At 46.3% G+C, this 25,060-nt stretch overlaps 1 protein-coding gene across 9 annotated transcripts in view; it reads left to right on the top strand.

Annotated features, from left to right (window-relative positions):
- Positions 1 to 568: 568 nt before the first annotated feature.
- Positions 569 to 25,060, top strand: part of LOC308496302 (solute carrier family 22 member 1-like) — a 28,780-nt gene continuing 4,288 nt past the window's right edge. For 3 of the 9 annotated variants that reach the window (XM_081045302.1, XM_081045308.1, XM_081045307.1), the window contains exons 1-8: positions 765 to 1,261; positions 5,573 to 5,676; positions 7,544 to 7,698; positions 10,201 to 10,369; positions 11,634 to 11,748; positions 11,961 to 12,067; positions 15,085 to 15,299; positions 18,949 to 19,057. In XM_081045302.1, the coding sequence (XP_080901428.1) occupies positions 851 to 1,261; positions 5,573 to 5,676; positions 7,544 to 7,698; positions 10,201 to 10,369; positions 11,634 to 11,748; positions 11,961 to 12,067; positions 15,085 to 15,299; positions 18,949 to 19,057 (1,385 nt within the window). In that variant the 5' untranslated portion in view covers positions 765 to 850. Of the gene's footprint in view, positions 1,262 to 1,921; positions 2,176 to 5,572; positions 5,677 to 7,543; positions 7,699 to 10,200; positions 10,370 to 11,633; positions 11,749 to 11,960; positions 12,068 to 15,084; positions 15,300 to 18,948; positions 19,058 to 25,060 lie in introns of those variants that run through there. The other 6 variants (XM_081045305.1, XM_081045306.1, XM_081045309.1 and 3 more) reach the window with 4 other exon arrangements.

Here is a 25,060-nt window from a genome sequence, read left to right as displayed (position 1 = left end):
CGATGGGGCAGTGCAGGCTCCTTCAGTAACACTGTGAACTTAGAACGTTGTGGTTACCGCCCTAAGTCTGTTTTCACAGGTGTGCAATGGGGACAGTCACAGCATCTATGATGAAGGGTGTCGTGAGGAGGAATTAGGTGACACACGTTTGAGCCCCAAACAGGTGCTCCAGAAAGGAGGCCGCTGCTTTCCTCCCTGAGAGTCAGGAGTTTACCCGGCAGCTGGATGGCTGGGGTCTGGAGCGTTGGCCTGTGGTCATTCACTGCTTCCTTGTCCGTGAGATTCTGGTCTCCAGAGCCCTGACAGACAAACAGAAGTGGAGTCTGGGAGGCAAACACGCAGTGCTCAGCCGAGGCATGCTCGGGAGGCAGGCTTCGCCGTGGGATATGGGGCCAACCAGTTAACGGAGTGAAGGCTGTGGGATTTCACAGCCCCTGTAGCTCCGTCTAGCAATCAGTTTGCTATCTTTGATTTATCCGTATTACAAAAAGAAGTTTTTGAATAGATCTCTTTGGAAGAGCCCTCAAGATAACTGAGAGTTGACACGACCTTCTGGCTCTCTCCTCCTGCTCTGTGAGTGAGCTCTAATTCAAGAGAATTAGGACCTCAGCCTGGCTGATTCACTTCCTTGCCAAGCAATTGGCAGTCACCTTCCTGTTTTCCACCTGTGCCTGACGCCGGCACCTTGGGGTAAAAGATTATTTCTAATTGGTTGGTGTCCAGGTGTATCATGCTTAAACAGCAACTTGAGTTCAAACCAGCCCATTGCGGAGAAACCCACATGAGAGGTTGACCTTGGCCACTGCAGCCAAAGCAAGTCTGGCCAAAGTGATGAGGCGCCGGCCCAGTCATGCCCACCGTGGATGATGTTCTGGAGCAGGTTGGGGAGTTTGGCTGGTTCCAGAAGCAAGCCTTCCTGACCCTATGCCTGCTCTCAGCTGCCTTCGCCCCCATCTACGTGGGCATCGTCTTCCTGGGCTTTACCCCGGACCACCGCTGCCTGAGCCCCGGCGTGGCCGAGCTGAGCCGGCGGTGCGGGTGGAGCCTGGCCGAGGAGCTGAACTTCACGGTGCCGGGCCCGGGGCCGGAGGGCGAGGCCTTCCCCCGCCAGTGCCGCAGCTACCAGGTAGACTGGAACCAGAGCGCCCTGGGCTGCGTGGACCCGCTGGCCAGTCTGGCCTCCAACAGGAGCCACCTGCCGCTGGGCCCCTGTCTGCACGGATGGGTGTACGACACGCCTGGTTCCTCCATCGTGACCGAGGTAAGAGCAGGCCCTGCATTTTGGGGAACGTGTAGGTTTCAGGGACAGGGAGGAAATATGTAATAAATTTTGCAAGTTTTAGCTTCACATCAGGAAATATGCACTGAACACTTATGTGACAGGGTCCATCCTGGCCGGACACTCTGCATTCTTCCCTGGTTAATCCTTCACAGGCTCTGGGTGTTAGAGGAGGAAACTGAGGGTCAGAGAGACCATCGCAAGACAGGGTGAGATGGATTGTTTGGACATTAATCTATGGAGGGACTGGGGTTTCTCCTCTTGATGTCCCCACTCCCTGGCCTCTCCAGGATCCTACAGAATTCACCTGTGTTTCAGCTTCCTCATTTTTAGAATTATGGGTCCCTCTTCCTCCTGTCCAGAGTCATGGATACATGACAGCTAAACACCAGCTGCTGAAATAGTGTAGAAACTGCCCTGGCTTGGGAGTCGGCTGGTTTGAATTCCAGCCAGGCCTCGGGTTAGCTGAGTATCACTGAGTTGGTTACTCAGCCTCTCTGAGCCCTAGTTTCCTCACCAGTAAGCCAGGAATGATAATGACCTGCCTCATAGGTTGTGAAGTTCAGCTGAAAGTGCTTTGTGAAAGTGCTGACCAAACATAAACTGAGTTCCACTAGGCGGCCCTGTGGGTGGCCTACGGGCTAGAGCGCAGTGGGGTCAACGGACCTCGCTTGGACAATTTAATGGGTTATATGAGCATTTTGCTTTGAGAATATTTTAGTAAAAAGCCACCAGATTTTTTTCCTTCATGGACCCTTTTGAAACTGTTGCACTGTGCCAAGTGTGGGCACTGGGGAATGAGCACCGTGGTCACTCGGCGAAGCCAGAACCTATGCAGAGGCTCTGCGTTAGCAAAGCCTGGTCTTGTCAAGGGCACAGCTTCCCTGGAACAGCAGGTAATTTAGTGGTTTCACGGTCAACACACTTGGGGCTGTTACTGGGGAAAGCGCTGTGTCCCTTCTCTCCTGCCTGATCAGCACGCTATCTGGGAGGAGAGGGGACAGAACAGCAAGTTTCCCCTTCAGGAGAAGCAGGCGCTGGTGCAACTTGCTTTGTGTGCCACTGCGTGGACCTGGTGTCCAAGGTCCCATCCAAAGACAAAGCCGGTTGGATGACACATCACCCAGGGACACTAAACTGTGCAACGTTCTGCTGGGATACAGAAGCAGCCCACAGCGGGTCACTTTGCTCTCTGTGTCTGAGACATATTTTGCCTGTAAAGTATCGGATGCAGTCACCTATCTGTTCATTCAATAAACGCGCTCTGAGCTTTCGCTGGGTTCTAGCACTGGATGTGATGCTGGGAGGGGCACAGAGAAGAAAGCTATGAGGTTCTCTCCGGTTTGCAGTCTCTGGGGGAGCGAGGAAAAGAGGGAGAGGGTGGTGAGAATAAGACCACGTGTGGGCAAATGCAGAGGGGCCAATGGCCCCCTAAGGAGGGGGGTCTTAGCTGCTGAGCTGACCCCTGGAGTTTTCTGGTAGGAGGTGGCATTTGAATGGAGGCTTGGGTGGTATTTTGAGCAGCAAGGAGAGAGGGAACAGGATAGAGAGAGGGAGCACATGCTACATTCGGGGAGCAATGAGTTGTTAAGTTGACTCAGACTTAGGGTCCTGTAGATGAGTGGGGGGGGCAGTTGGGAAGAGTGATGGTGATATCCTCACCTTTGGGCCAGAGCAGAGTCCTTATGTCAGGTCACCAGACAAAATACAGGGCACTCAATTAAATTAGAATTTCAGATAAACCATGAACACTTTTTAGGATAATTATGTCCCAGATATTGCATAATATTTGGTACTGATGCTGGAGGCAGGGAACACAAACATTACATGGGACATACTTATACTAAAAAAAGTGTTGTTTATCTGAAATTAAAATTCAACTGGGCATCCTGGTTTTTTGTTTGTTTGCTTATTTGTTTGTTTTTGTTAAATCTGGCAAGCCTGCCTTTGTGCCAAACAAGGGAATTTGGTCTTGTTTAGGCAATGGAGTGAGACCTCGCTGGGCCTTGACAATGGTCCCAAGCCCAACTGGTGGGGATGGAGTGGGCGCCCCTCGAATTCTCCCTGATGATTGTGTCCAAACTGCCTTTGCCTCCACCCTTCATCCTATGCTGAAGCTTATTCCTGGGGAATTCACCTTAGTTACTCATTTCTACAGGAATAATCTTTAACTCAGCCTTGCCTTGGCCGTTGGAATTTGCTGAGGGGAGGACAATGGGGCAACTTATTTGAATTACAGGTTTCAACCCCCTCGGGGGCCCCGGGGAAGGACTGTGTATTCCTGCTTTTGATTCCCCTGTCGGGAGGCCTGGCCATCTCAAATGCAGCTCCAGCCCCGCACCAGACTAGGGGTGCCTGACCTTGAACATGGCTTCTGAATAGTCCAAGAAAAGACGGACCCAGGCCATTTCAGGGAGGGTGGCAGGGGTATCTGACAGACACCGTTTGCAAAGATTAGAACAAGAGACAAAACACAGGGCCCTGTTTTCACTTTAGTGAAATCTAGTGTTCACAGAACATCCTCTTGGGTAATGTGGGTGGGGGCTTCAAAAAGAGAGTTGTGCAGTTTGAGATACAGACTCTGGGGAGCCAAGTAACACCCAGGGGGATCTGTCCCCATGTGTCCTAATGCCAGCGCCCAGGGCAGGCTGGAGAAGCTCCGTGGGGAGGGCATGCTTCCAGCTGGAAGGGCACGAACATCTGGATTGGTAGAGAGAATGGCAATGATGCAAGTGGTAGCTGTCGGGCCCCCAGAACTGAACTATTCCGGGAGTAGACAGCGGGGTCTGGATGTAAGACAGATAATAGGACTGACTATCAGTTTCTGAAAGTCAGGTGGTGACACGGAGCTTTACCTATATTTTATTTTAAAAAGTGCTCCTCTGAAGGAAGTCAGCGGCCGGTCAGGTGGAACTCCAGGCTGGCTGAACGCAGAGACTGGGCTCTGAATGACTGACAGTGACATGACTTAAACTGGTAAATTCAGAGGTTTGAGGGTGGTGGGTAATAAAACAAGTCAAATGGCCTATTATTTACCAAAGCCATTTTCAAGTGACTTCCCTTCTGGGTTCACAGTAGCTTTGTGATTGTGACAGAACAGGCACAATACACATTTCAGACTGGGAAACTGAGGCCCAAAGTTGCTAAGTGCCTACCCTCCTTTCAGCCCCCCCCCCAGGGTTGTCCGGTAGGATGGGGACATGAATCCATGGTAAATAGGGAGGAAAGGGAGACTTTGGCTCTGGATACCCCCAATAGGGCTGTACCAAGAAGGGGGTGGGCCGAGGGCTGCCTGCGCCCCTGCAGGCCCTCTCCTCTCCCTGGATCTGCATCCTTCTGTCTGCCCTCTCTGCACTCTAACGCGGACTGGTGTTGCTACCACATTCAGGCCTCCCACGCGCCCAGGTGTGAACAAGCGTCACCCATGCTTGTGGCAGGCACGGGGGACTTCCTCTAAATCCGAACAAAAAGGAAGCTTCCCCAGGCAGACCTTGCCTGCCTGTACTCTGTCTCTGCCCCCCAGCCCTCCCCTTTCCTGGCTCTGGGCATGGGGCCGCTGGGAGTCTCCCCTGGCCCTGGGCCCCGCCCACACACTGTGCTAGAGCAGGTGCTGCCCCCAAGAAGCCCGCGTCTTTGCTCAGTTTTTCTCACATTGCCACTCACAGCTCTGTCAGTCACAACAGAATTTGCAGAATTATTGGTGGAATTTACATGATTAAGTATGTAATAAATATGTATTTAATTAAGGACTTTTGACTAATTCTGGTAAACGTGTTATATTTATTTTGGTACATTTTTGTTTTTGGAAAATTACTTTGCTGTATTTCTTTTTACTTCTTCTTAGAAAAGCTACCAGCCATGCAGTCCTTTGATAACCAACTATCAGTGGCTGAACACTTGATGATAGCCTCTTTAATTAATATATAGGGAGGGTCAAAGATATTAGGCATATATTGAAATTGAGATTCACCAGAAATCTTGAATTTGTTTAGTGAAAATGTGGTAAGAGAAAATGATGTGAAACACCCAATAGATTAACCTTAAAAGAGCCTCTGTTCGCTGAGGACGGACGAGTGGGCGCTCAGGTGGGGCAGTGATACCCAACAGACCCCACTGTCCCTCAGGAAAGCAGTGACATGCACCTCCTGATGGGGACCCTTGCTTTCTCATTTGCCCATCTGACCTCAGATACCCAAGGAGCCCACATTTTGTGCCATGTATTTGCTTTGTCTGGAGAGAGGATGGAAGGTGCAGTTTGACTTACAAACGGTCTTGTGTTTGCGCCCCCTGCAGTTTAACCTGGTCTGTGAGAACTCCTGGAAGGTGGACCTCTTTCAGTCCTGTGTGAACGTGGGCTTCTTCCTAGGCTCCCTGGGCGTCGGCTACATTGCAGACAGGTATGCAAAGGCTGATCCAACTGCACACAGTGCCAACGCGATCAGGAGAAGGGCTTTTCAGGGGCAGTGGTGGAAGAATAGGGCCAGTTGGAATCTATTGCAGAAGTTTCTGGAGACAACATGGTAGCTAATGCTTTGGGCTACGGTGGGGAGCAAGACGGAAAAAGGTGAAGATTTACGATGGATTTTGGAGGGTGAAACTGCATGCAGATTGTGTAGTTAGAGTGGGGGGTCTAGGAGAAAGGGGGACAAAGCCAACGGTTATGCTTTGAGCAACTGGATGGGGGTGGGCCCATCTTTTGAGATGGGACACAGTGGATTAGGAGCAGAATTTGTTACAGCTCTGTGGGGGAAGGGGTGGGAAGCCATCAAGAATTCTGACTTGGAAGTGTTAACATCAGAGATGTGTTAAGAGTAGCCTGTGAGAATAGAAGAGATGTCAAGCAGGCAGCTGGATATACGGGTGGCTGTCAGATGAAGGTTTTGCCTAGAGTTATATATTTGGGATTGGTCACCAGGAATTGGCATTAAAGCCATTAACCGTGTTTGAGATAAGCTAGAAGAGGGTATAGAGAGAGGACTTCAACATGTAGAGGTTGGTAGAGAAGGAATTGCTGGCAAAGGAGATTTAGAAGAAATGGCAGCGAGATAAAAGGACAGTCACCTACTGGGACAGTGTGATGCTATGGGAAATGAGAGAAGAGATCGGCCCGAGGAGGGGAAGTGCTCAGTCTGCGGACATGGCGGCCAAGAGTACCCATGAAAAGAATGGTGTCAATGGAAGATTGAAGAAAAATGAGACATGAGAAAGTGGAGTTTATTTGCATGGACAAGTTTTTAAAACGAGTTGGCTGTGAAGGACAGCTGGAAATGAGGGTGTACTGGAGAGGTGAAGGGTCTAGGCTAAGTGTGACGTCATCGTGGAGAAAGCGAGGGAACAAAGGGGCATAGACAAGGGGCTGTCTGAGGGCAGCGGGTGGAGTGGCCTTTGGTAGGAGACACGAGACAAGATGGAGGGGATGGGCGCTGATGCTGGTAGGTCTGAATATTCTGAGGTGAGAAGATATGGGCTTCTGACGAAAAGTTTCTATATTTAGTAAAGAATGAGGAAGTTTATTGGCTGGTGTGGGTGGCATGGGGAAGGGACAGGAGATTTGAGGAGAGAGGATACGGAGTAGACAAATGAAATGACATGTTGGAGTCTAGGAAGGAGGATGACAGAGAAAAGGAGGGCACCTGCTGGGCCAGGAGAGATATCTTGGGTGTGGGTGAAATCATTTTGACCGCATGTGAGGTTGGGCTCTCGTTTCCTTTCTTACTGGGCGAGAATGAAGGATAAAATATAAAAGTTCGATCAATAAAGCACGATCCTGGGATGAAGCTTTAGCAAGTCACTTGCCAATTTCATTCATGAAAAAAAGGAAAAGTAATTCTCAGAAGTCATACTATTAGAACTGAATATTTTCCCAGAAAAGCTTTTATAACCGTTGATAAGTGTGGGGGAAAGCCTGGTTTCTGGTACACCCTGTTAAATCCTGTTAATAATAAAGCAATCTGTTAAATACAAAGGTCCTGAGAGGAGACCAGTGTGAGAACTGGGAGAGTCGCTGAGGGAAGCCACCCACCCATGTTGCTGAGAGCGGCCAGGATTCCTCTTTAGAGCGAATTGATTTACCTTAAAAGAGCCTCTGTTCGCTGAGGACGGACGAGTGGGCGCTCAGGTTGGAGCAGTGATACCCAACAGACCCCACTGTCCCTCAGGAAAGCAGTGACGTGCACCTCCCGATGGGGTCCCTTGCTTTCGCATTTGCCCATCTGACTCAGATACTGCACAGCGCCTTACCTCCCTGTCTCCCCCCCGCTGCAGGTTCGGCCGTAAATTATGTGTCCTGGCCACCACCTTCATCAGTGCCATCTCAGGCGTCCTCATGGCCGTCGCGCCTGACTACACATCCCTGCTGCTTTTCCGCCTGCTGCAGGGGCTTGTCAGCAAAGGCAGCTGGACAGCTGGCTACACCTTGAGTAAGCATCGCTGGCTTGAGGTTTCCATACATTATAAGAAAGCACAGAGGTCAGGTAGTGGAGTAGAATGGATGGAGCCAAGTGTGAAGGTGGGCTTTTTTTGGGGGGGAGGGGTGTTTGTGGGATCTGGAGAAATCGTAATAACTCTAGTTGTGTTTGTTGTCTGTATGACTACGGCAGGGCAGGGTGGAGGGATGGCCTCTTTTTCTTTCTTCCCCTGCCTTACTCCCCTTTTTTTTTGTCTGAAAGACACTTAACTACTTAAATAGATCAGTATTTCCATATCGACAAATCTGTTTGGGAACAAAAACATCACATGTTAATATGTTTAGAGGAGTGGTGGCGCATGAAGGAGAGACATGTGGGACTGTATTTTAACATTATAATTATGAAAGAAACAGCATCTCCCAAAAGAAATACAACCAACTGAACTGGTTTGAAGGACATTTAAGAGTTAGGAGAGCAGACATAAGAGGAAATAAGAGAAAAGACAAACATCATGATTTAAAAAAAAAATTGAGGTGTAAACCAACATCAGTAATTCTTCTTTTCCCTTTCAAATAGTCTATGAAGGGTAAGGCTAGCAAGTGAAAAATACTTTCTTAGAAGAAAGTAGTGTAAGAGAGCTGTCTGTGCTTTGCTCAGCCCATGGATGGGGCATCTCAGACAGCAATGAGGATTGACCCACAGTTTTGCTCATTTGTGGAGAACAGAGAAAAAACAGCCACATCTTGCCACCTCTGAAAACAATGTCCTATGGTTTGGTATTCTGAGAAATGGTTCACTAAGGCCAAGAGAAATCATGCTCCTCCTTTGAGAAACCATGAACACCTTGGTTAAGTTTAATGAGGTCAACACACATTTATTGAGAGCCTAGTCATCTGTATGCAGAATATGTACTATCTGGCTCACAGCTAAGGGGATTAACTCAGGGTCAAATCCAGGCTTCTAACACTGACAGGCTCTGTGATCTTGGTCAAGTTCCGTAATCTCGCTGAGCCTTCTGTCCTCAACGTGGGAATGACAGTGCCATGCGGAGTATGTCTACAGGTATCGTGTTTCCCCTAAAATAAGACCTCACCGGACCATCAGCTCTAATGTGTCTTTTGGAGCAAAAATTAACATAAGATCCAGTATTATATAATATATATGATATGATATGATATGATATTATATAAGACCCAGTCTTATAGTAAAATAACACAGGGTCTTATATTAATCTTTGCTCCAAAAGACGCATTAGACCTGATGGTCTGGCAAGGTCTTATTTTCGGGGAACCACGGTATAGCTTAGAACAGTGCCTGCCGGTCCTCTTCCTGCAGTGTCACTGTTGACATGTGGCAGGCGCTGGGGCAGGACTGCTGGCACCAAGAGAGATATGGTAGACTTCCTATTCCAGGGAGCTCAAGGGCTAGACAGGGAGGGAGATAGACGCCAGAACTCCATCTGTGATGGAGGGAGAGCTTACGGCTGGCTTGTGTTTCTCCAACGGGCTTCCCCATTGGGTGCAGGTCATATGCTCCCTGGTCTCTGCTGCTGTCTCCTTCTCAGTCTCCTTTACTGACTCCTCAACGTGGCAGGACCCAGGACTTTGTCCTCCCTCCCCAAACCTATCCCACCTGCAGACCCCACCCCCTCAGTGTGCAAAGTGCTGTCTGATCAGTGGCTCAGGCCGGATGGCTTGCAGTCAGCACCTCCCCCACAGCTGGGCCACGCCTACTGCCTCCCTGTCACCTTTCTTTAGCCACGTGGTCCCTCTCTTTATGGTCCTTTCTGCCTGGGATTTGCTTCCCCCGTGAGTGAGGCTGACTCCTGCACCCAGCGCTCTTTTCCAGGTTTCACCTGTGATGCCCACTCCACCGCTCTCTGAAAAACCAACCCCTCACCCTTGACTCTCCTGATTCCCCTTCTGCACTTAACTATTTGTCTCCCCATCGCACATGTTGAATTCTAACCAGGCATCTAATTTACTCACTTTCTGTGTGTATTGTCTGCCATCTCTCATGAGAATGTGAGGTCACAAGGGCAGGACTCTGCCCATTAAGTCCATGGTGCATTCCAACACCCAGAACAGGCCAGGCCCCTTGTAGGCACTCAAAGACATTTGTCTAATTAATGAATACTCCTGGGATCATGAAGAATATTCTAGCTCTGTCTGGAGCTTACAGGAGGAGAGCCCCGTAGACTGATAACGAGAACTACAGATGGTCAATGAGGGGATGAGAAAAGGGACAGCTGGAGAAAAGCTGGGACAAAACAGCGTGGTGTGTGTTGGGGAACCTTGAAGCCGAGTATCAGCAGGACATGGGGACGAATCTAGGTCTTGGGCCTGGTTGTCATTGGGGGCAGGAGAAATGGATGACACACCTGAGAGGAACCTGGGGAACAGGCGGTGGGGGCAAGACTGGGGCTCATGAGGAGGAAAGGAAGGGCCTGGGGATGGCCCGTGTCTGCCTTCTGTCCTCCAAGGAGCCCCGATAGTGACATGCCTCTTTTTTCAGCCACAGAGTTTGTGGGCCTGGGCTACAGAAGAACGGTGGCGATCCTCTACCAGATGGCCTTCACGGCGGGTCTCGTGCTGTTCTGCGGGGTGGCCTACGCCATCCCTCACTGGCGGGGGCTGCAGCTGGCCGTCTCTGTGCCCATGTTCCTCTTCCTGTTCTACTACTGGTACTGCCTTTCCAGTTCCTGACACCACATTTGGTTAACGCTGACCTCAGCTGCCACACGAGCTGTCCCCCAAACGGCCATGGTGGCCACATGCATAGCACAGGGCCACTCCCAGTGCCCAGTGTGTACCGCCATTTGTGCCATTTGGGGTGTCCTAACATAACAGGCTGGCCGGCCCTCATGGCACAGGGACCTACCCTCTAATGGAGTCTCTTTTAATTCGCATTCTCCTAGATAGAGCGTGTGACGCTACGAGACAGACAAAAATGTACCCAGCCACATAGCAGGCATTTGCTCTTTGTGGACTGGATGGATGGATGGATGGATGGATGGATGGATGGATGGATGGATGAAATGTTCTCTGGGGAATGTGCACGTTAAACCATTATGAAGCAAAACCAGCTCAAATGAGATATTAATCTCATTATCTATGAGCACGTGGCAGGGTCTGAAGGAATAAGCAACTAGACAGATGAGTTTGTATTGTGGGAGCGGGAAGAGAGGACAGCAGAGAAGGAGGTGGAGAGAAGTATCTCATCCACGCACCTTTGTCCCCGTTTTGCTGAGGACAAATCTAATCCTCAGCACTAAGTAGACTCCCTGCATGAAGGCTGGCCCCTCGGTGTGGTACATTTACGTTCGGGAAGGGCCTGCCTTCTTGTCAGCGTGAGACAAGCGGCTGTCCAGTGGGAAAGTCGCGCCTGGCTGAGTTGGGACGGCCAGTGGGATGGCGCTGTGCCTGTGCCTTATCAGAGAGTCCCAGTCTTTGCGTTGTAACACCCTCGTTCCATTTGACATAGACAGCACGGTGTCCATCTGATGGTAATCAAAAGTGAATGCAGTTTTGGGGTTTTGTTTTGGAGAAATTTTGAGACTTGTTCAATAGCGCTTGTATCCATGGAGATACCCTGCTGTAACACAAGCGTGGAGGACATGGGACATGTGGCACATCTATTATGTGTGAGAAATTTCCCAGAGGGACAGGCTACCAGCTTCCGGGAGAGACCGGGAATAAAGGCTACAGAGGGCAAGTTCCCTTTTGGTCAGTAACTCTTAGCAGGTGGCCCTGAGAGCCCCAGTGACTCACAGAGCTCCTGCGTGGGCCTCCCAGGGCAGCACCCGACGACCCCAGGTCCTTGTCCACTAGAACTACCATCCCCAGGTGAGGAGGGTGTACTGCTCTGAGCAACAGCCTCACGCTGATCAGGGCTCGATGTCAGACGAGCTCGGGGGAAAATGCCTCATACTGGCAATCTGTCTACAGGTGTGTGCCCGAGTCTCCCCGATGGCTGTTATCGCAAAAGAGAAACTCTCAAGCAATAAAGATAATGGACCATATTGCCCAAAAGAATGGCAAACTGCCTCCTGCTAATCTAAAGGTGACCAGCTAGCAAGGGGTTTTTCTCAGGTCACTGAAGTTTTGGGTTGGGTCTATGTGGGGCTGCCTTGGGAAGCAGGAAGGCCTGGGTGGGTTTTGGGGTGATGGAGGCAGAGTGCAGCCAGCCATGGTGATGGTGACCTCGGGGGCCCTCTGAGGGCTTTTCCTGATCACGTAACTTGGAGGTGGGCGGATGCTCTGATTCTCTCTTAGATGCTCTCTCTCGAAGAGGATGTCACCGAAAAGTTGAGCCCTTCGTTTGCAGACCTGGTCCGCACACCGCACCTGAGAAAGCACACCTTCATCCTGATGTACCTGTGGTAAGAGGCCTGTCTTTCATCTTCCCCCAGACAGAACTGGAGTGCTGCCCACACACTGGGGTTTAAGTCAAAGACAGTGGAACAACTCGGGGGAGAGAGATGTGAAAGGAATTTCAAGATGGTTTTTGAGTAGTCAGAGAGCTCTTAGAAAGACATCCTTTCTTCTCCCTTGAGGATTGAATAATGGGGGAAAGGCCTCATTTTAGTAAGAAGAGGTTCTGACACATGCGGGGTCAGCAGTAAGATGAGTGAACAATGACGAAGGGTTCCCAAGGTTGCCTCAAGTCCCACATGGCTGGTCTTTTGGGAATAGCCAAGGTTCGACCTAGCGCCAGCAGGTGGATGGGATTTCAGTGGCTCCTGGTGCTTTCCAAAGGGAAGAGCCCTTCCTCTCATTTTAGAACTTCATCTACCCTGCCTGAGAGTGTTTGTGCTTTTGTCACCCACCAACTAGGAAACTCGCATAAAGGTAGATTCATCCACGTACCCCTCACCCACACCAAGGGTCTGCATTCTCCTCCCAGGTTGCTATCTTGAGGGGGACGTCTCACCCTATCTTCTCAGAAGACATTGGGTGGGCTTCCCAACTTCAGGGCTTTCACCTCAACATGAAGGTGGTTCCGGTCACTCCCCCCACACATGGGCTGAGTAGCCGGACTCTGGGCTTCCCTACTCCCCCCATCAGCCGCTCTGCTGCTGCTACACTTTTGTGCACTTCCATGTAAGGTTCTATTGGAACTAAGCGTCTGAATGAATACAGCAGTGCCTGGCACATAGTAGACCCCCAATAAATATTTGTTGAAGGTTGAAACCGCAGTTGTTCCAACCGCAGTTCCGCAGTATCCATCCCAAGTTCTGTAGATGCAGGCTCGCCAGGCCCTGGGAATCCTGCATGTAAGCCACATGACTGCCCAGGAGCCTTTGCCAACACACCACTGCCGGGTGCATTTCTGCTGGTACTCGGTGGCGTCTCATCTGTGTAGAGGCCGGGACCACTGCAGATAGAGACACCTGCTCCTTCTCTTATGCTGCTCCGTCCCCCTCGCTGTCCCCAACACATGTTTTTGACTCCTCTGTTTTCTTACACCCCTGCACCCAATCCTTCGGCAAATTATGCTTTCTTGAAAATGTATTCAAAATCAGCCATTTCTAATCACCTGCTCTCTTAGTTCCCTGTTTGAGTATCATAATCTCTTGCCTGTGTTACTGGAGAAGCCCCCTAGCTGGTCAGTCAGCTCTCACCCTGGTGCCCCTTAGGCCCTGGTCACAAAGCGGGCAGAGGGATCTTCCTTTTCAAGCTTAACAGACCAGGTCAGTCCCCTGTTCACACAGTCCACTGGCTTCCTAATCCTCTGAGAATAAAAGCAATTCCTTTCCATGAACCACCGGTCCCCACCTGATCTGGCCTGGAGGCCTTTGCTCACCTTCCTCTTTCATTATAGCAACTGGAGAGGTGTGTCCACCACCTCCTGGCCGTGTGGCTTTCGGGAAGTTTGCTAACCTCGCTGTGACTCAGTTTCCTCATCGTCCAAAACAATAACTATCTCATAGGCATTTTGGGACCATTAATGAGATAATATGTGTAAAAGGCTTAGAACGGTGCCGACATAGATACCAGAAATGGTCCCCATCAGCTCTTCTTTTAATGTTTACATGCAGTTCATGGGTTCTGCCAGAAGGTGGCAGCCCTGCACACTTGGTGACTGAATTTTTGTTTTGGACAGAAAAATCTAGGTTATCCGACAACTTTCTCCCAAATCAATCTCTTTATCGGTAATAGGTCAGTATTCCCATTGAACTGGCTAAACGGCCTGGAGGGGGCACCTGGGCCTGTCTAGACTCACTGATTTGTAGTAAGCACCTTCCTTCTTGTTCTCTTGACACTTTTGTCTACTCCGAAATAATTTGGGACTAGAAACAAAAGCATCCCAGTGCTTATCTGGTACAGCTTTATCAAACCGGGGGTTATATTAATAAGAAACATCAGCCGTGAGCTCAGTTTTGGAGCTGATAGGGAATTTGCATGCTGGGAGACGATAGTAATTTCTTATGAACCAAAATCTTTTCTCAGAGAGCAAATACTAATATAATAAAATGGTTCAAAAATGGCCTCCAAAATTAATACATTTTTTTCCAAAAGTGACACATGGAAGCCTCTAAATTTTCCCTGGAGTGAGAGCAACTTAGCTGATCCCCATTGGCCTATGTACCATATTCTGAAACATGGCTCTTCTTTCCTTGAATACAGATAAAGGAGTCATGCAGTGGGATATGGGGTGGAAGACAGTAAGTAAATACCACTCATTAAAGGCAGTGCGATGTGGTGGAGGGAGCAGCACTGTGGAGATGGAGAGACTTGGCCAGTGTCTCTGCTTCGTTTTGTTCTGGATACTTGATCTTGGGAAGATGACAAGATGACTACAATAAAAGTTCATCTTTATTGAGTGCTTTAGAGAGTATGTGCCAGGAACTATACTAAGGACTTTTTGTCCATTAATTTAATGAATATTCAAGACAAACCAATGTGGTAGGTGCTATTATTATTCCATTTACGGTCGAGGGACTTGAAGCACAGAGAGGTTAGTGCATTTACTTAAGGTCACACAGCTCATACAGCAATCTGATTCCTGAACTGGCTCACTTACCATTGTCTTCTGCCCATTGTCTCGGAGGCCTATTGGAGCATTAGATGAGGTAGGGCATGTGCAGTGCTCAGTGCTGGGCCAGGGACCTAGCTATACAGTAAGCAGTAGCAATCATCATTTGTGACCTCCAGGAAATGTGGGTATACCCTGGAGTTCATACTCTCACATAAACTCTGAAAGGAAGTTTTCATTCAGGGCCTTTCTAGGATACCTTTTCTGATATTTACCGCCCTCTTCTCATATTGCTCTAGGACATTCTAAATCAGGGGACACATGCTTCTCTCCAGCTTATAGGGTCCTTTGTCTTCCTGCCAGGACCCTCACTCTCCTCTTCCATGGAGCTTGCCTTTGACTCGGCTTCTCTTTGCTTAGGTTTACCAGCTCCGTGCTTTATCAAGGCCTCATCATGCACATGGGTGCCACGGGTAGGAACCTCTACCTGGATTTCTTCTACTCTGCCCTGGTGGAATTCCCAGCAGCCCTCATCATCATCCTCACCATTGACCGCGTTGGCCGCCTCTACCCGTTGGCTGTGTCAAATCTGGTGGCAGGGGCAGCCTGTTTCGCTATGGTTTTCATCTCACATGGTGAGTGGTCCATTTTCATCATCTTCCAGGTGACTGGACTGTGGGAATAGTGTTTTAACTGTTTGATAAGCTCCTGGAACAAGAACAAAGGCAGGGTATGATCCTTGCCTACAATTATTCGTTTTTAATTTTAAATTGAGGCATAACATACATACAGCGAGCAAGTTATAAATGTACAAAGCGATTAATTTTTACATAATCACTGTATATAGCTGGGTACCGCGACTCGGATATCGAATTTCCAATACCTCAGAAGGTGCCTTCCTGCTCCTACAGTCAATACTCACCACTGCTCTGATCTCTGCCACCGCAGATTAATTTTGACTGTTTTTAAACTTCATGTAAGTGGAATCATCCAAGTGTACTCTTTGTGTTGCCTCACTTCATTCACTCATCGGTACGCCTGTCAGATTCATCCATGTCATCACATGAGAGGGTAGTTTGTCCTCTTCATTACTGTGTAACAAACATCCCACTGTCTGAATACCACACTCTATCCATTCCCCTGTTGAGTGACACGTGTGTGGTGTCCAGGTTCTGTCTATTGGGGTTAAAGCTGCAGTGAATGTTCCAGCACATGCCATGTGGTATGTGTCCAAAAATGCATTTGCTGGGTTGAGGGGTGGCATAAGTTTAGCTTTAAGTAGATACAGCAAGGCGGCTTTCCAAAATCGAACCAGTTTACAGTCCCGCTGGCGATGCATGCGTGTTCCAATTGTTCCACACCTTTACCAGCACGTGCTATTGCTAGCCTTTGTTTTGTTTTTTCCTTCTACACCATTTGCTAGTCTTTTTAATAGCAGCCATTTTGGTGGGTGTGTGTTTTAGTTCACAATTCTTACACTCCAAGATAAGCCAAAGCAGATTAATTTTAGCCAGTTTTAATTCAAGTACACAAGTTGCCTTTCTCATTTGTTACTTTTGGAAATGTTGTTAAACAAATACTAAAGTGGATTTGCTATTTCCTCAGCTTTTATAGCTTGTGCTCTGTACTTGTTGGTTTATTGAGTCATTTTGACAGGGGTTTGGCAGGGTATTGTGGGAAATGTCCCATAAAATCTGCACAGATGATTCTCAATTTATGATGAGGTTACATTCCGATAAACCCATTGTAACTTGAAAATAATGTAAGTTGAAAATGCGTTTAATATGCCTAACCTACCGAACATCACAGCTTAGCCTAGTCTAACTTAAATGTGCACAGGACACATTACCCCAAAAAATGCTGGCAACCCAGTACCCTGTAGAGTGTGGGTTGGTTACTGACATGCTTGCAGGGCTGAGTGGGAGCTGTGGCTCGCTGCCACTACCCAGCTCAGGAGAGAGTATCTTACCACATGTCGCTAGCCTGGGAAAAGATCAAAATTCAGAACTCAAAGTATGGTTTCTGCTGAATGCGTGTTGCTTTCACACCATCATAAAGTTGAAAAATCGTAAGTTGAACCATCATAAATCGGGGACTGTCTGTATTCTCAAGAACCAGGTTGTACAGATCAGGCTGGAAACAAAAGAGGTGGAAAAAGAAAGGTCAGTGTTCTCCCTCCTTGCATGGGGAGAGATCCAAGAAGACAGGGAAAGGGCAGAGTGCACCTGAAATAGGTTTTACCCATTTTCTTTCCCATTTCCCTATTTCTGGAATCCTGGTAACACATAATGAATGGGTAGATTTTTTTTTTTTTTTGTCGTATGTTATTTTATCCCATTTCCCCCGACTACTAAAACAAGACAAAATGGTGGAAACAATCTCCTACCTGTAGTTCTAGATGCAGATGATAAAAAGTGTTTGCATACATTTAATCAAGCAGAATAACTGTGTGTCTTTTGATTATCTGTCATTAAAATAAAAAAAAGCTATACTTCAGCTCTTGGAAAATACTTGACAACTTTAGTGACAGAGAAACATTTTTTCTTTTTCTTTTTTTTTTTTTTAAATAAGGTAAAAAGGAATCACATATCTGAGGCAGATTTTTTTAAGTGACAACACTGAGGGCTGGGAGCCTGAGGTCTGAGTCGTCATTTATCCTCTGGGCAGAGCCCAGGACCTCCTCCCAACTCTCCACTTTCCTCTACTTTGTCCTCTCCACATTAGGTGATAAGCATTCATTGCTTCCTCCAGGAAATATTTTGAGTACCTTCTATGAGGTCAGCAGGTGTCAAGGTACTAGGATCTCAGCAGGGAACAAAGCAGAGAACATTCCTGCTCCATGGAGCTTACATTCTGGAAGGAAAAAGAGACGGGGAGGCAATTCTTTGTATGGTGGTCAAGGGTGGCCTTAGGAGACCTGGAAACATCTTGGGAATAGCAAATGTGAGGACCCCCAAGAAGGGAGAGCTGGGCATTTAAGGACCGGCAAGAATCCTGTGACTAGACTTGATTGGCAGGGGCAGGAGTGGTGGGAGTGAGGTCAGGTGGTAGCAGGAGACAGCCAGCCCCTGATTTTATCCCGAGTGTGATAGGAAAGCACTGGTGGTTTTGAGCAGGAAAGTGACATGACCTGACTGCAGTTCTAAGTGGTTCCGGCGGAGAGTGGCCAGAGAGGACTCAGGGCAGCTCTCTGAGGATCATGGTGTTCATGTCCAGTAGAGCATCTCGCCAAATTAAAGGCCCCAGAATCTGTGAGCAAGGCCCTCTCTGGGTCTTTTATCTTTTGGAAGCTGGGGGAGGGGTGTATGTCCTTAAGTAAAGGCTCCCCTTGGGCTCTCTACCAGGTGGAGAGCAGCAGGAGGCCTGCAGAGACGGCTGGGTTCAGCAGGCAAACTCGTTCTTAGGCCACTGCGTCCTTCCTCTCTCCTCGGAGCCTCACGCTGGCTGAGTGACATGAAGCATGTCTTCATTAGTCGTCAGTATCTGAGGACAAGGGTCATAATGTCTGTGACCCCAGAGGCTTTGCGAGTGAGCTGGCGTGTTACAGGAACCACTGGCATTTTAGCGTTTGGGGTAATCCCGGTGAAGTGCATGATGCGTCCAACCCTTTGATTGGTCCCCAGTAAAGAGGGGGAACCCTGGACCTTCAGGTAATCAGAACCCCACAACAGTCTACCGGGATGGGACAGCTTTGCTTCCTTAATACTCACCATCTGACACCATTATGAGAGATGTTTTGGTTAAAAATTGTGTTCGGAAGTGAACATGAGCTTGAGGATTAGAAATCTGGTCTATCAGTTCCAGGCCTATTGCCTAAGAGAACTGTATTTATTGAGGACCTACTATGTTTCTGGTATTATGCTAGCAGCCACACTATTGCATAATAATTAAAAGAGCCAGCACTTATGGAGTGGTCATGTGGACATTGGACATATTTTTATCTAAATCTCACAAGAATTTATAAGCTGGGTATAATGATTCCTATTTTACAGCTGAGGAAACTGAGGCATGAAAGCAAACAGCCTGCTGAAGTCACGCAGCTGACAGGAGACAGAGCTCAGATTCAAAAAGCACGTTCTTTCCTCTGCACAATGGGGGGCTCCCCTCATGTGTGTTCATTGAGTCCCGAAATCTCTCAGGACTCAGTTTACAAATCCAAAAATGAAAGGTTAGATAAGATAAACTTTCCAGCCTTTCCAGGTCTGAGTCCTTGCTTCCTGTGGGAGGGAACTCCATGGGCACTGTCCCCATTCGAGTTCCACACCCTCTGTGTTTCCTGTCCAGATTTACACTGGTTAAGCTTCGTAGCAGCTTGTGTTGGCCGGATGGGAATCACCATCGTGTTCCAAATGGTGTGTCTGGTGAATGCTGAGCTGTATCCTACGTTCGTCAGGTGAGTACACGATGGTGGCAGTGGGTGGCGGCCACTGAAATAGCTGTGTGTCAGTCAGGTGTAGTGAGGACCAGCATCTCCAGAGCAGCTTCTAAAGGCGCCCCCAGTGGCTGATCCATTTGGACACTGAGATGGGGATGGGGCGTCAAAGAGAAGGTCAACAGCTAAGTAGAGCAGAGAATGTGCAATATGGAGGTTGGAATGGCTAAGGGTCACGTTGTGCTCTGTGCAGACGGTGGCACAGGAGGAAAGGTGTCTGGTGCAGAAGAGAACACTGGGCAGGAAGTGGGAGGCCGACTCATTGTATAAACCTTAGCACCAGTGAGGTGTGCAAACTATAGCCCCTCCACTGACACCTCTGGACATAACCTGCTTAAATCGTTCATAATTGTATAATGATACACAAAGCATTTGCAGACATATGATGCAGTTTAGCCCTCAAAATCGCTGTTCTCCCCATTTTCCATGTGAGGGAGCTGAGGTTTAGAAAGGGAAATAGACCACCCAAGAGTCACGCAGCTAGGAAGTGGAGCGCCATCTTTCTGACCTTGAAGCTGGTGCCTTTCCCGTGACACAACAATACTTCTCGAGAAACTGAATGGCAGGCCCAGAAGGCTTGCTGGGTAACGTCAGGTTTAATAAGGTAGCATTTTCTTAGAGCAAATCACTCTGGAAAGCACGGGTTGATGAGATATGAGCATAAACACCTACATTCATTTAAGCATCAGCGCCATTGGTGCAGAGACATTTCCATCAGCTCCAAACGTTTCCTCTTGCCCTGCGCAGTCACTCTCCTCCCCCGCCCACCTCCAGCACCTAATCTGATTGTTCTCCCTCTGGTTTTACCTTTGCCAGAATGTTGTGTAAATGAGACACGGCACGTCGTCTTTTGTGTTTGGCTTTTTTCACGTAGCACGACGGGACCCATCCACGCTGTTGCGTGTACCCGGGCTTCGTTCCTTCTTATTGCCAAGCAATATTCCACGATTTGTTTATCATTGACCAGTTCGTGGACATTTGGGCTGTTTCCAGTTTGGGGTGATTACAGTTCAAGTGCTAATATACATTCACATCTTTGAGTGGACATATGTTTTCATTGCTCTTGGGTAACAACTTAGGAGTGTGAGTTTAAATTTGTGAGGAACCGTCAAAATCTTTTCCAAAGTGGCTGCACCATTTTGCATTCCACCAGCCATGTGTGAGAGGTCCGGTTGCTTTCCATCCTCATAGGCACTTGGTATTGTCAGTTTTTTGTTTTATTATTTTAAGTCATTCTTTTCTTTTTTCCCCCCTTCTTCTGCCTCCCCCACCTGCCACTCCACTTTAAGATGTTGTTTCTCAGTCTAGTTGTGTAGGACACAGCTCCCTGGCCCATGCTGGTGTTAGGAGCCTTGCGCTCCTCCTGGCTGAGGGCAGTCGGTTGCCAGTCATTGGCTCACGGCAGCTCATGGCAGGTCACAGCAGCTCATGGCAGCCCAGCTCCAGGGAGAGCTGTTGTTCACAATCTTAGCTGTAGAGGGTGCAGCTCATTGGCCCATGTGGGAATTGAACCAGAGACCTCGGCATTAGGAGCACAGCGCTCCAACTACCTGAGCCATTGGGCTGGCCCTATTTTAAGTCATTCTTGGAGGTGGTGATAGTATTGTGACTTTTATTTACATTTTCCCAATTACTAGTAATGTTGACCATCTTTGCAATGTATCCACTGCCATCTGTGTCTTAGAAGACTTAGTTGAAACAAACATTATTTCACCACTTTATTTAAACTTAATTCTGATCTTTGTTAGAATTTGGTGTATTTCCTTAAACTCTTTTTTCACCCTCTGTATAAATTGTTTCTTCTCCCCATGTGATCAGACCAATGGTTTCTGAGAACTAGTCCAGTTCCCCAGTCTCCTCTTACACTCGCACTGCTCTCTGAGCCCCTTGCTGAGCCATAAGACACAAGAATGATGCTCATTCACGCTCCTCTTTCGTGCCCGTCCCTTTATTAAAAGTCTCATACTCTCATTTATAAAGGTTGCTTGGACTGAGTACTAAAAGATGAAGGCAAGTTAATGAGAAAATCTTCCATATTTGGCACGTCTGAGCTCACAGTCTAAAACAGCCAGGCCAAACAATCCCATTGCCATGGCCACGTGACCCAGGGGACTGACACAAGATGTAAACCGTCAGAGGTACTGAGTAGGAAGACCAAGTAACCTGTCCTGAAGAGCCTGGGACCTTCATGCAGAGCCAGCTGGATGACGATTCTTAGTGACAGGGAAGGAGAGCCAGATGTTCAGAAATAATTGTAAACTTGATCCATACACCCACAAAAGTAAGACAGCCATGAAAGTTCCAGTGTTTTCAATCAGTGTAAGCAAATCTAAATTGCTGGAAAAAAAAGAGGATGATTTCTGTTACTTTATTACTTTATAAGCACTTCAAATTCAAATAGGCACTATTTCAACCATGAAACCCTGCTTCTTCGGTAGCAGGGGCTTTAGGGTTGAACGGCACCCACCTTCTGCTTGCAGCACATGTTGTCAAGAACATTCTCTTGGCATCAGTATGCACTACCTTGTATTGAAAATTGTCTTTTTATTTTTACCTTCTCACTATGTTATGAACACCTTGAAAAGAGGAATCACTTATTGTATGTCTTTGTGACTCCTGAAACTGTTTAAAGCTGTACTAACTGGTCACTAGCCCTTGTAGAATGACTGAATGAATGAAGTATCACAGACATGTGAATTTTAAATAAGGGACCCAGTTTTGTACTTTGTCTAGCTTCTGTGTGCTTATCAAAAAAAAAAATTAAGACTTATTTTCTTAAAATAGTAAAAAAATAATCGTGTCTCTTCTTTCTCCTCTTGGGAACCATACTAAACCTATTAGAAGAATGAGAAGGAAAAATACCCTAGAGATGCCATCTGTGAAACTAGGATGACCCTGGAAGACAATATACATGAGGAATGGCTGCCTAATGCCGTGAGGTTTAAGAGGGTCTAGAAGAGTCCAGCACGCCTATCACAGCAAATTTTAGACAAGGCCAACAGTTTTCCAAAGCAGAAAGTGTAGCTTGAAGGGTATACCCCACGACCCCTTGTTTGGAATAGCAGGATGGATGCAGTGGCTGAAGGTGTTTTCTTTATTCCCTGGACCTTGTGTGGCTGGTAGTGAAGCAGGGAGGGCAAGGCTATGAGAAAACATTCAGGGAGCTTTCAGATAGCAGCATAGGAGGGAGAGAGAGAGACCTTGCATGGGGAGGGGTTCTGCACAGTCAACCTGTAGAAAGGGGATAAGAGAGGTCAGAACATCTAATCACATATAACTCTGGTCAAAAAGAAAATTTCTGCTAGCTTAGAACGTGGCTTGGTCCCTCCCCACAAATTTCTTCTGAAATTTCTTCTGAAATTGTTGCACAGGAAGAAATCGCAGTATTAAAAGATGAATAATAAACAAAAAAGTAACTTGCCCAGGAGCTATACAAATATATTAAGAGAATAAAAGGAGAAACGAACAGGAAAAGCAAATGGAAAATTAAGAATACTCATCAGAAAAATATTGTCACAAAGCAGATGGAAAGTGTAACCAAATGTACTACAAATAAAAGCAAAATATTAATGACTCATTCATCTCTATCATATAAGAGTTTAAAGCAGAGATAGTTCTTGGGAGAATATATACAAGACAACAGAAGAAATTAAAGGCAGCTCAGGAAAAAAACCAAAAATTAAATTAAAGCATTTCACAAATGAAAAGCAATTTGAAAGCAGTACAAAGGAGAATTGGTATAATAATGGGAAGGCAAGACAAGACTGAGAATTGAAAAATAAAACTGAAATACGCAAAAAGACTAAAAAGCTTAGAGATTATGTTTATATATATGTCTGCAAAGAAATATCTGAAATAATGAAACAAACAAACAACAACAACAAAACTTTAAAAAAAGTTCTGGAAATAAAAGAATGCTTACATCTATGATTTGAAGGGGCACACTGTGTAACAGGAAAAACGGACCCAGAATGAATAATGTTAAGTTACTTCATAATGTTAAGTACTTCAGAGATGCAGAAAGACTCATCAGGCACCCAAGCTGACAGTTTAAGTCATGTGTAGGTAGAGAAAATCAAATTGATATCATGTGGTGAAGACAGTGAAACAATGCCTGCAATGATCTCAAGGAAAGTGTAGCTCAGTGAGTTTTATCCAGTCAAACTCTCATTCATATAAAAATAGTAGCCAATGATTTCGAAATTTTCAAAGAATATGGTTCCTATAAACCTTTTGCCAAAAAGCTGTTAGAGAAAAAATTCTCAGTAAACACAAATGGAATGATGCATCAAAATTATTGTTGATGATCACTGAATCTGAGATTTAAATAAATGTAGTTTTGCCTACAGAACAGAATATAAATGTCATAAATTTGGCAATAAAGAAATGCTATAACTAACAAAGATTGGAAAGGAAAAGGAAAGAGAATGTGAAATGTGGTATAACACACTGATTTCCTCCAAGACCTAAGAATCTCAATAAATTCCAACAAAAAAAAAAATCAAGAAAGGCACATCATAAAAAATCTTAAAAAGCAGTCAGAGAACAAAGACATCACAAACAGGAACAAAGATATGAAGGACAGTAGATTTCTTGTTGGAAACAATGCAAACAAGAAGATAATAGAACAATATCTATAAAGTACTGAAAAGAAAAAAAAAACTGTGAACCTAGAATTCCTGATCCAGCAAAAGTATCTTTCAAAAATGGATGGAAAATAAAGAAGGTACAAAAAATAAAGATGGTAGTTTCTTAGATGGTACAAAAGCAGACCTGCACCACAAGAAATGTTAAAGTCTTTCAGAGAGAAAAAAATGATATCAGATAGAAATCTGGGTCTACACAAAAAATGAAAAGTACTGGCAGTGGTAACTACATCGGTAAATAGAAATACTTCTTTTTCCTGGTAATTTACTTGAAAAGATAATCAATTGTTAAAAGCAGGGATTGGCAAAATTTCCTAATGAGCCAGACAGCCATGTTTTAGGCTTTGTGGACCGTATATGGTCTTTTTTCCATATTTTTTCTTTCTTTTTAAAACTCTTTAAATATGTAAAAAACATTCTTAAGTCAAAGGTCATAATAGTGCTGGATTCAGCTGTAGTTTGGGCTATAGTTCGCTGACCTCTGAGTGAAAGCAAAAGTAACAGTATGTTGTAGGATTTATAACGTATGTAGAAGTAAAATTGTGCAACACTGAGAGGAGAGAAATGCAAGTTTACTCTTGTACGGTTCATATATAATCCATGAAGTGGTATAATATCAATTGGAGGTAGACTGTGCTTAGTTAAAGGTTAGTACTGTAAACCCTAAAGCAAAAACTAAAAAACAAAATATTTTTAGCTATTAAGCCAACAAAGAAGATAAAATAGAATCATTTAAAATATTTAATTCATAAGAAGGCAGAAAAAGAGGAAAAGGGTAACAAAGGACAGTTGGAATAAAAAGAAAAGAAATAAAAGATGATAGATTTAAATGCAACCCCATCAAGAATTATAAGAAATATTACTGGTCTACACACCTCAATTAAAAGGCAGAGATTGTCATATTGGGCAAAAAGTGAGACACAACTATTATCTGTCTATAAGAAACTCACTTTAAATTTAAGGGCAGACATAGTTTAAAAGTAAAAGAATGGTAAAAGATGTTATAAATACAGATAGTGTAAGAGCTAAAGGACGGAAAAGGATAATCCAAGTGAACACTAATCAAAAGAAAGTGTGTCTGTGTTCATATATGATAGTAGCTTTCAGAACAAAGACTATTACCAGGAATGATAAGCGTTGTTTCAAGTTGATAGCTTCTCTATGTTTCTCCTCTAGCTTTCTTTGCCTTCCATTCCTTAATATCCTCTATCTACTCTTCCCTATATCTTCACGAAAAAGAAAAAAGCGAACACAACCGATTCTCCAACTCTCCAAACAGCAACTAAGTGTCCTTTGATTCAATCCTGACATTATCTAC

This window comes from Rhinolophus hipposideros, assembly GCF_964194185.1.
Source record: "Rhinolophus hipposideros genome assembly, chromosome: 3".
Classification (NCBI taxonomy): Eukaryota; Metazoa; Chordata; class Mammalia; order Chiroptera; family Rhinolophidae; genus Rhinolophus; species Rhinolophus hipposideros.
This window is presented reverse-complemented; position numbering and strand designations above follow the sequence as displayed.